General features: G+C 45.8%; 1 protein-coding gene across 2 annotated transcripts in view; it reads right to left on the reverse strand.

Annotated features, from left to right (window-relative positions):
- SYT17 (synaptotagmin 17) overlaps nt 1-8110 on the reverse strand; it is an 87680-nt gene extending 79570 nt beyond the window's left edge. The window contains exons 1-3 of one of the 2 annotated variants that reach the window (XM_020965299.2): nt 7495-8110; nt 3756-3773; nt 2884-3032 (exon numbers count right to left, since the gene is read on the reverse strand). In XM_020965299.2, coding sequence (XP_020820958.1) covers nt 2884-3032; nt 3756-3773; nt 7495-7509 — 182 coding nt within the window. In that variant the 5' untranslated portion in view covers nt 7510-8110. Of the gene's footprint in view, nt 1-2883; nt 3033-3755; nt 3779-7494 lie in introns of both variants that reach the window. The other variant, XM_020965297.2, reaches the window with a different exon arrangement.
- Nucleotides 8111-11273: the final 3163 nt, after the last annotated feature.

Here is an 11273-nt window from a genome sequence, read left to right on the forward strand (position 1 = left end):
GCACATGTCACACACACACACACACACACACACACACCCCTGTTGCCCTATCTGGTACCTTGTGCCCACTGCTGTCATCACAGCCCCCCATTCGGTGCCAGAGGGCAGACTGCCTTGAGCTGAGCACAGGCATTGCATGAGAAACAGCACAGCCAGGCCTGCACACTTGACATTTCCATTCCCTGCTTGTTTAAATATATACAACTGCCTACTCAGTAAATAAATCTGGGGATGCACAAATTATAACATCATTTTAAAAGCCACTCATACCTTTCTAGGAGCATTTTTAAAAAATTATCAGACATTTAGTTGGGCCCCCAAAATACGTTAAGTATTGACCACCGTTCAGAGGGAAACCAAGTCCTCTCTTATCCTGCCCAGGTGCATTCCTATCTCTTACACTACAGGTTAAACTACAGGTCATTTACCAACTGTTTGTTAAAGAGAGAACAACAAAACCTCCCTGGCCAGGAAAGGTCCAGATCAAAGTTAACAAGCATTTATTAAGTTCTGGGGGTACAAAGAAAGGCAAAAATAGTCTCTGCCTTCAAGGAGCTTACATTCCAATGGGGGTGGGGAGACGGGACAACATGTAAATAACTCAGTACGTACAAAATACATAGAAAATAAATGAAAAGTCATCTCAGATTGGAAGGCATTAGTAGCTAGGGGAACTGGGAAAGGCCTCCCCCAAAGAGTTGGATTTGAGCTGTCTTAAAGATAATATTTATAAAGGGTTTAGTATTGTGACTGGCACATAATAGATGCTTAATAAATGCTTGGGGAAGGGGGGAGCCAGGAGGTAGAGGTGAGCAAGGAGAGCACAGAGAGTCTCATCTGCATAAAAAGGCTTAGCAGACAGATGCTTCTTTATCCCGTGACCTGCCCTGGCCTCAGCTCAACTCCACTAGAGTCTCAGGGACATAAGCCACAAGACTGGGTCTCTGAAGCATTCAACAACTGGGTTTTTGTCAGATTTTTCTTTTTTCAACAGATACTTGCTATGTACCCACACACAGCCTCTATCTGTTGGCCAGATATCTTTCTGCTTTTACCTCAAAAGATTAAACTTGGCTGTACACAACAGGGACAGGAAAGGAGGGAAGGCCTCTGTGTAGAGTAGGGGGCTTCCAGTTGGGGAGTTCTAGTTTTGGATATATAAAATTCTAGTCTCAACTGCCCACACAAGTAATATTTTTAACACTATCCTTGGGACAGATGGATGTTTAAAGAATCTGTGGAGGGCTATGAAGAAGTAGGATGTCCTAGAAGATGGACAGCCAGCCTCAGAATCAGGAAGACTGAGGTTCAAGTACCATTTTGACACACACTGCCCTGGGCAAGTCAGTTAAACTCTCATCACTCTAAGCAGATCTTTCAGACTTTAAGTTACAGAGAAGGGGTGGTAAGGGAGTTTCTTCACCAGAGTTCCCAAATGCTATTTGAACCACATTTCCAGTTCCTATCCCTACATTGGGCTACAAACCTCCAAAAACCAAGCCATAATGGACGTAATAATTGCACTGTCTACCTCAGAGAGTTGTTAGAAAGGAAAACACTTTGTAAACCAAAAAGCATTATATAAACGTGAGTTTTATAATTGATTACTTTTTAAAGAGAGAATAACAATAATAATAGCTGACATTTACATAGCACTTTTTTGTTGTTGTTTACCAAACATTTTACATGCATTATCTTATTGGATCCTAAAAATGACCCAAGTAGGTAGATGTTATTGTTATTACCTCCATTTTACAGATGAGAAAATCAAGGCTCAGAGTGGTTAAATGATGTGCCCAGAGTCCTAATAAGTGTCTAATGTGAGATTTAAACCCATTTCTTCATGATTTCAAGACTGGCAATCTGCCCTACACCATGATGGCTTTCAAGTGCATAATTAAAGGATTCCTACCCCCACCCCTCCTCCCTGATCTGAAGGTTGGCAGAGTCAAACAGAGCCTCTATGAGCCCTGTAGCTTTGCTACCTGCCCACCCTAGCCCTCTGACCACATTCCTAGTCTAGCCATGGGGAAGTAGATAGACACGTGGATCAGAAAATTCAAAACCACTTTCCAAAAATATCTGAGTGGCTGACAGATGGAGATATGTTGTATGCAGGCGCAGGAGGAGAACGAATTGGAAATAAAATGAAAGACGCTGAAGAGACCATAAACAGCGTTGCAGGGTAGGTTTCAGGCTGGAGGTGCTTGTCTCTGTCACCCTATTTCTGATGCAATTAGAGCTTGGACTGGAGAAACTGTGAGCATCCCAGGGACTACCTGTAGTGCTGACTTGTGTAAGTAGAATTAGGACTATAAACTCATTACAGAATGTGATTGTTTACAGTCCTCCTTTGTTGCCTGGAACTCACTTGACCAAAAATTCCTATACTTTGAGCATTAAAACCTCCTTAGAGGACCATGCCTCTCAGTGCCTAAAATGGGCTGAGGATCACAGGTCCAGAGCCAGAAGCAACCTTAGAGGCCAACTAGGCCAACTCCCACCCCAATTTTCAGATAAGGAAACTGAGGCCCACAGAGTTTAAGTGCCTAAGATCACACTGGTAGTAAGAGAGGATCTATCTAAACTCAGATCCAAAGCCAACACTGTCACGTCTCACTCAGTCTCACTAATGTGCTAAACACCAGGAAGGGTGGAATACAAGCTAACATGAGCATTATGACAAAGATTTTCATTAGCCTCTTGAACTCCAATTATTCCTCCTTTTGAGGGCCCCTGACTCTTTCAGGCAAGGGGGAACATGACTCAGGGGCTATTTCCAATAATGCTTAAAAATCTCACACTCACACTCATACTCACTCTCACACACATGCCAAGCACTATGCCACGTGAACCAAAGGAAGCCAGGGCAACTCCACTTACAACCAGGGTGGAGTCTGGGCAGGGAAAGGTCCCAAGATCTCAACTTCATCTTCACTCGACTGGCAGCAGCTACACTCGTAACACTTTTGACAACAGTGGCGACAGGTCCATCTACACAGCAGCAGATCAGAGATTCTAGAAAGAAAGCCCTGAGGACATGTGGAAAGAGATGGGGGACAGGGAAGGTAGGGAGGAGGAGATAAGGAAAAACAAAAAACAAAAAACCCACTAATATTAACACCAGTCTATCACTGATGGTCGATCACTGATGAGAAATAATGACATTCAGGAGGTCTGTCCCTACTGCTTAGAACAAAACGCTTTCTCATTTCTATTTACCAACTACAGGCAGCATGACAGCAAACAGAATCTTACTGAAGCCATTGAGAGAGAGAGAGAGAGAGAGAGAGAGAGAGAGAGAGAGAGAGAGAGAGAGAGAGAGAGAGAAAGACATTGCAGGTATTTTCTTTTGTAGTTTATTTGATTTCCTTCTTTGATGTGTGGGTGGTTTACACAACATTGTGGGAAACAGACAATATGTTCCTGAAGCTAAATGCATATTATTTCATCTTCTTTTAAAAAGCCAAAAAAAAAACAACACAATTCCAGTGGCATGACAGTGAATAAGAAAAAGAATATTAAATGGCAGGGGTGGGGGAAGAACCCCTTCGTGTAAACTATTTACTCTGGATGAGGTCCTCTTCCTCAAGCTGTCTTTTACAAGAACATCTCTAATTACGTAGTTATCAATGTCTGACTGTTTAATACTCTCTCTCTCTCTCTCTACCTAGTACACTAGATAAAACTCCCAAATGAAAGACAACCTCTTCTTGATTAGAAACCAGACAGAATGAATCATCCAATTAACTCACCTCATTTAATGGCTCCAACTGTCCTTTTAGGTATCCATTATGAAGCAAGGGATGGGGGTGGGGTGGGGGAAGAAAAGGAAAGAGACAAGAACCAGTTTAGCAATGCTCAGACAACTCAAAAATCCCCACATCTTTCTACTTACCATCTCGGGGGACAGAATAGAACTTCCTAACAAGGGGTTGCTATATCCAGGGCTGCTACTCCCCTCATGACAAACCACATCTAATAAATAAATGGGAAACTTTAGCCTTTCAATTGGATTTGCACCGTATGGTGTATGAATCAGAGCGGGTGGATAGATAGTTGAGCTATCCAATGCAGCCACACTTTGGGGAAAATAGCAAACCTTCCTATACAGAAATATCCAAGAAGCCAACCAAAATGTATCATTAGCTCACGCAGCAGGCAAACACATCCTGGAGGCCATTTGGTCCCCCCCCCCATCCTCCCAGAGGCCTATCCTTCCAACTTTGGCTTCTAAGGTAGAGATGGTAGGAAGTTTAATCTTTCTGATACTCTCTGAAGCCAGCTTCTGTGGAGCTTAAACTCATGCTATATTTTCCCCTCCTCTCCGCCATTCTCTGCCTCAGATATGCCCAAAGCAATACCCCTTAGCCTCTTCCTCCCCTACCTTATTGGCTCTCTAACTGTGCCCATGAGACAGGGGAGGAAATAAGCAGCAGACTGGGAATGCTTAATGAGGCCAAGTTTGGCAGGAAGGGGAAGAATGAATAAGATCTGTAACAAGCCTGGTTTCCCAGAGTTAGTCCAGCCTGGCTCCTAAGCTAGACACTGAGTTTATCAGAGTTGTTAGGAGGGAGAACAAACCACATCTGAAGCTGGATGGCAGCAATAGAAGGGGGTTTAGCATCATGATACATGCATTCAAATCCTGTCTCTGAAACCGACTGCCTGTGTGACCTTGGTTAAGTCACTTTTTTCTTTGGGCCTCAGTTTCTTCATCCATAAAATGAAGGGACTAGATGACCTCAAAAATACCTTCTAAATTTAGATTTATTATCAAAAACAGAAATAGAACTCTAAGTAAACTTAATGGACATCACTATGGTTAAGAGATGGGCAGTAGGGACAGACTTCTTGAATGTCATTATTTCTCATCAATGATTGACATCAGCAATTGACTGATGGTAATGGTAATATGGGGGGAGCCTCTGCCTCTCTACCTAAGAAATAGGGGTGAGGGGGGCAGCTAGGTGGCACAGTGGATAGAGCACCGGCCCTGGAGTCAGGAGGACTTGAGTTCAAATCCGGTGTCAGACCAGACACTTGACACTAGCTGTGTGACCCTGGGCTAGTCACTTAACCCCAATTGCCTCACCAAAAAACAAACAACAAACAAACAAACAAAGAAAAAGAAAAAAAAGAAATAGGAGTGAGGATAGAGGAATATTTAGAAGGGTATACTTTCTATATACCTCATGAAGTTATTGTGAGGATCAAATGAGGTAATGTACGTGAAAGCACTTTGTAAAGCATAAGGCACCATACAAAAAATAAGCTACTATGTCCTATCCTTATTTTAGCTATCAGGAAAAACTTCCCTATTGATGCTATAATCTTCCGGGAAATAATGAGACAAAAAGACACATATAAACCTATAGGGAATACACATCTGTGAACAGAAGTTTGGTTTCCTAAATTCCTCACAATGGAACACCATCCCCTGACCGTGTATCCTAGCTATAAAATGTATGTTTTGGTATTAGGGAAGGCAAAGATGATGAATGAAATGTATGCAGAGAGGTTCCAACCAAATTTCAAATATATTTCCTGTGGGTTTCTCTAAGAACCTACAGTTCATATCTATGTGTGGTCAAAGAAAGAAGATTCATTCAAAGTCAGAAAATACTGCCTGAGGAGTGGTCTGGAATCTATGGAAAAGGAATGGGATAAAGAATGTTCTAAAGGGAAACTAGATATCTTAAAGGAAAAGCAAAAAAGCCTGGAGCCCTCCAAAGACTGGGTGCTTGCTTAATAAATGTTTGCCGTTGTTAATGACGATAATGGAGAAAAGGAGACTGAACTGAAAAGGGACTTGAGACTTTGTAAATGTGAAGAAGCCTAGGATGGAGGGGAAGGAAAAAAGGTTGATCATACATATGAAATCTGTGAAATAGGGTCAAAATATCAAAGATAATACCTCAGCAGGAAAAATCTATGGTTGAACCCCAATGGGTGCATGGCTAGGGAGAGGAGAACTGGGCACTGAACCACCGATGGATGGGGAGATTTTATGTGAACTTTAAAATGCCAGATTTAGAGATGATGTACAAAGAGAGAGAGAGAGAGAGAGAGAGAGAGAGAGAGAGAGAGAGAGAGAGAGAGAGAGAGAGAGAGAGAGAACTTGACTAAGAATCAAGAAAACTGTTAGAGTCTCAGCTCCAAATAACTGACTCTATGACCTTGGGAAAGTCGCTCACCCTCTCTGGGTCTCAGTTTCTTCTACTGTAGTTCTCCACTGTAATATTCTATAGTTCTCTGCATTCCTCAGAATGCCAGAAAGCTTTAGGCACCCTCATGACCTTGGAGCTTACTTGAAGCCCTAATTCAGCAGTCTTGGGGATAAAGGCCACTGAACCAAGCACAGATCCTTTAGAAGGCCTGATTTGAAATTATCTCAGTCAAAGGCCATCTGCCAGGTCTCCTAACCTTCTCACCTCACCTCACCTCCTTTCTTTCTTTCTTTTTTTTTTTTTGGCTAGGCAATGGGGACCTTACCTCCTTTCTTAAGACTTCCCTGATAGTTCTCCCCTTGATTACTCAATGCACTGTCCTTCCTCACACTCTACATTTCATGTCCAATCAAGTCATTTTTGTCTCTCCAGCCCTCCTCCTTTAGCTTCCAAGCCTAGGGAGAAAGGAGATGTCCTTGTCCCTCTAGCCAAACAGCTGCACGTCTCCGTTTGGGCGGCCAATTAGCCAGAGCCGTAACCACGGTAACTGTAACTGGCCGACGACCCGCCGACTTGCCCCGGGCGGTTCTCCTTAGAGCCCCACCCTTTCCTCCCCTTCCCCCACCCCCACCCCCCAGGCTCCGATTGAGGCCTTGGGGAAGGGATACCCATTCCCCACTGCTCCACAGCTGGAGCCTAGAACTCGCAGCTGCTCCCACTGCTGGAGGCTAAAGACAAGGCACGGCAGATCCACGAAAGGTCCTGTGGGTGCCAGGAGCTTCCCTGACCCGCCCATATCGCACCACGCCCCACCCCAGGCCAGTCTCACCCAGACTGGACAAACCCACAGTCTCCTTGCAGTAACCAGGGCCTCACACCCTGAACTATCCTTCTCACCCTGAACTACCCTTCTCACCTCGACATTATTCCGCATTCTCCCTCTACCCAGTCCTGTGCTCCCACTGCCCTTCCACGTCTGCTTTGCCCCAGCCTCAACAGCGGCTGTTGGTCTCAACCACAGTGCTCCCGGGCAGCTCAAGAGCCCGCGCAAACAGGTTGCCTCTTTGAAACCTTTTATCCCCAAACTGCCACTGTCTCTCCCTTTTTCCCTCCTCCCTTGTTCTTTGGCAAGTTTCTTGCGCGTGGGGCTGAGCGCCAGCCCCACGGCAGACCGATGAGCCCAACAGGGTGCAGCTGGCCAGCTCCGGGCTACTGGTCCTGGTCCTCATCGAATCGTCCCCATTCCTCCTCTGCTGCTGCCAATGCCATTCCTACCCCAGCCCTGGCCCCGGCCCGGACACGTCCCCTCCTGCCACAGCCCTACCTGTATATACGCCATTTTCACTCGCTCTCACTCCAGCCCGGGCATGGCGCTGCTTCATCCACTTTGCCCTCTACAACAAGGGAGGTGAAGAAAGGGAAAGGGCGGGGGGGAGGAAAAAAACCAACCCAATCGCCCCAGACGTGACTTGCTTGGCTGATCAGTGGCGCCCATGCCCACCGCTCAGCTGGCCGCCCCGTCTCTTCCTCTTCATGGTCCTGCCCCTAGGCTCTCGGACCTGGGTGGGCGCCTTGTAGGCGGAGAGAGAGCCAGAGGAGGGGGCCCGCCTGACCTGCGCCCCAGCAGCACCCTACTCCCTCCTCTCTTTCCCCCGCCCCCAGGCTCTTCAGCCTGCTTCCTTTCCCTGCGCTCTGATCTTGGCCGCCAGCGGCGCCAGGAGCATCAGGCGCCTTCTAAGAGCCTCTGGCTCCCGCCTCTCACCGGCTCCGCGAAGCTCCCAGCCGGCCACGAAGAGGCCCCTGAGCTTGGACCACACTGCGGGCACCTGGTAACTGAGTCCAGGGCAGCTCTGGTGTCAGTAAGGAGCCAAGCTCAAGGGTCCACAGCCGGTCTCATCTGAACACAGAAGGAGCAGAGCTCCGGGGTGGGGATAGGGAAAGGGGATGGAGAGGGAATAGACAGGGCGGGGGCGAGAGGGGGAGAGCTGGTGATGCACAGGGTAGTATCGGTCTGTCCTAGGAGCCTGCACCTGTCTCGGAGCATAACAGAAACTCAGCCTCGGGGTTACTGCCTAGGAATTGTCTAAGCGACATTTAGGGGCCCAAGATGATGAATTCGCTTAGTCTCCCTTTCCCTGACCTAGGGGATAAAAAAGTTTCATCTACTCTGTATTAATTTGAAACCTCTCAGAGTCTGGAGGACCCAAGAGAGTTGACATAGGGACTGCGAGGCGCTTATAGGCCAGATGGTATGGAGGAGGCACCATGAGGAAAGCCTTAGAGCAGGAGTGAAGGGAGGGACCAAAAGTCGGAAGAGAAGAGAAAAGGATGTAGGTCACGCGAGGGCCCCAAAGTGACTGGCGCTCCCCAAGTCCCAAAGAGTTAGTGTTCCCAGGGCGCAACAGGTTGGGCGCAAAGAGGTCCAACAACGCCACCCAGCGGGCGCAATGCTACACTGCTTCAGAAAGAAGAGGCCAGCCCTTCAGCCTGTTGCCCGCCACAGTGTGAGTGATTTGTAGTTACAAAGTAGCCTTGTGCCTCGGAGGAGCTATAGGCAGCAATGGGAAAAGATGAAGGAGAGGGCTGGTAGATATTTGAAAGGTGGGTCAAGGCGAGGTAATACAGAAGCTGACCACAGCAAAAATTGTGGCAAAAGTCCGAAGGTGCCCACAGTGCCACTTTCACCCTCCCCTTCCCCATTAAATATATGTATGCATGCATGTATGAATGTATGTATGAATGAATGAATGAATGTGTGAATGTGTGTGTGTGTGTGTGTGTGTGTGTGTGTGTGTGTGTGTGTGTGTGTGTGTGTATCCCTGCCAGATGTCACAGTGTCTGAAATCTCATCATTAGTTTGTCGATTTATTTTGGATTCAAGATTGGTCTCAGGGCAGCTAGGTGGCGCAGTGGATAGAGTGCTGGCCCTGAAGTCAGGAGGACCTGAGTTCAAATCCTCCCTCAGACCAAACACTTGACACTTACTAGCGAGTGACTCTGGGCAAGTCACTTAACACCAATTGCCAAAAAAAAAAATGATTGGTCTCATGGCTCTTTTAAACTACACCTAGTGCAAAGTCACTAACATCTTAAATTAGCTTTCCCAAACTAATTTCTTCACAAACCACTTTGGTATTTGAAATATATTGATGAAACCCATAAATGTTCCAGAGGTGCTGGGGGCATGGAATTCCTTCCCTCTCTCCCTGTAAAGTGGATGGCCATAAGCATAGAATTGAGAAAATTGAATCTGTTTTTATTCTCCCAAACTATTGCAGATAATGCATATTTTTGATATATACATTATTTCACATTTTAGAGGGGAAAATTTCGTTAGTATTGAAGTTTTCTCACAGAAACCTTATTAGTGTCCCATGGAACAACTAAGATTCTGTGAAAGACAATTTGGGAAATGCTGCCATTAGTAAGAAAATTAGTTTAGCATCTCAGGCACTGGTGGAGCCTGAGGAGGGGAGAAGGGTGGGTGGGTAGAATCTAAGAATCCTTGGCACTTGCTCATGAGGGTGTTAGAAAGGTGAGACAGAGAGCACTGGAGAGAAATGCCTCATTCACAGTTTTGCTTAGGGCTTAGTCTCTATGTACTTGGGGTGAGGAGTTAGGTATATGTCTGTACTCTGGAGTTCTTGATAATGGATAGAAGTAAGGCTAATCCTAAATAGAATTGTGAAATAAATTGTCTTTGGGATTGCCCAGGCTGTCCCCTGGTAAATCCTCATCAGGCCATGTAGCACTCTCCCCTTTTGATCTTATGTGAGCACATCTCTCTAGGCAGAGTATACCAGATTCACAGACTCTAGGAGATAGAAGGGACCTTTCTCCACTGCACCCTACTCCACCTTCATAGTGATTGTATGTCTCCCTTGGGATGACTCAACTCTCTGGTCAACTCAATGATTGCTGGGTCCCTGCCTGAACCCAATATATCATCACAATATCCAGCCATTATGTGCACTCTTCACTTTCAGTTAGCTCTTGGTGCTGCTCCACCTCCATAGTGGCTGCCTGCCTCTTCCTCACCTACCTCCATTTGCATACTTTCTTCCCACTCTCCCTTTTCAGCTCCCCTTTATGTTTTGTCTTCCTCTATTAGGATGTAGGCTTCTTAAGAATAGGGACCCATTGAAAAGGACCTACATGTAAAAAAAATATTTATGGCAGCTCTTTTTGTAAAGGCAAAGAATTGGAAATTGAGGGGACATCCATCAATTGAGGAATGGCTGAAAAAGTTGTGGCATGTGAATGTTATGGAATATATCAAGATACTATTAGGATATACCCTGTTTTCCATAGCTAAGGCCCAGCAAGCAAGCTGTGCTCTAAGCTTAGCATAACAATGATCCTTTGAGTTCACCTTCTGGAACTGATAGTCCCTAAGCTTGGGCAAGCACCAAGAGGTCCAGACATGAAGCCTTGCTATGAACTGACTTTTTGACACTAGACAACCTTGCCTTACTGTTGCTGTTGTGCCTGACCACTGTTGCTACATTAAATTGTGTGATTCTTTATCTAGCCACAAGTACATAAATCAAGGTTCAGCCCCACTGCCTTGAATACCACCAACTAGGGATGGGGCCCCAGCATATGTGTCCTTGCTCACAAGCCATTTCTCTCACTTTGAAATTAAATTTGTTTGATTCCTGACTCTCCTGTCTCTAGCATGTTCTGTTGGCTCCAGCCACCCACAGGTCAGAGGCTGGTTCAGTTCAGTTGACATTAATTGGTCAGAAGTGGGACTGGATATGGAACTAGGCCATTGGACTCTCCTGTTCCAACAGGAACAGACTAGGTGCCACAGAAGATTTATTTCTTTAAAGTCTGACGCCTCCCCCCTGCCCAATCTAGTGAGTCCTGTGCTCTTCTCTTTGCTCCAATAGAGGAGAACTCCAGGGCCCCTCCAGTAACTTGATTCATCTCAGATCACTCTGGTAGGGACATCCTTTCTTAAACTATAATTGCGTTCCTCTGTTTTTAAACTGCACTCCTTGGTAACTGTGTACCTCTGCCTAACTGGTTAAAATTAGAATTTTAATTGCACTCTTTGTTAAAACTGTTTGTGAATGTTTGTATCTGTCTTGTCATTTT

Source organism: Phascolarctos cinereus, unplaced genomic scaffold, assembly GCF_003287225.1.
Source record: "Phascolarctos cinereus isolate Bilbo 61053 unplaced genomic scaffold, phaCin_HiC Scaffold_4;HRSCAF=312, whole genome shotgun sequence".
Classification (NCBI taxonomy): Eukaryota; Metazoa; Chordata; class Mammalia; order Diprotodontia; family Phascolarctidae; genus Phascolarctos; species Phascolarctos cinereus.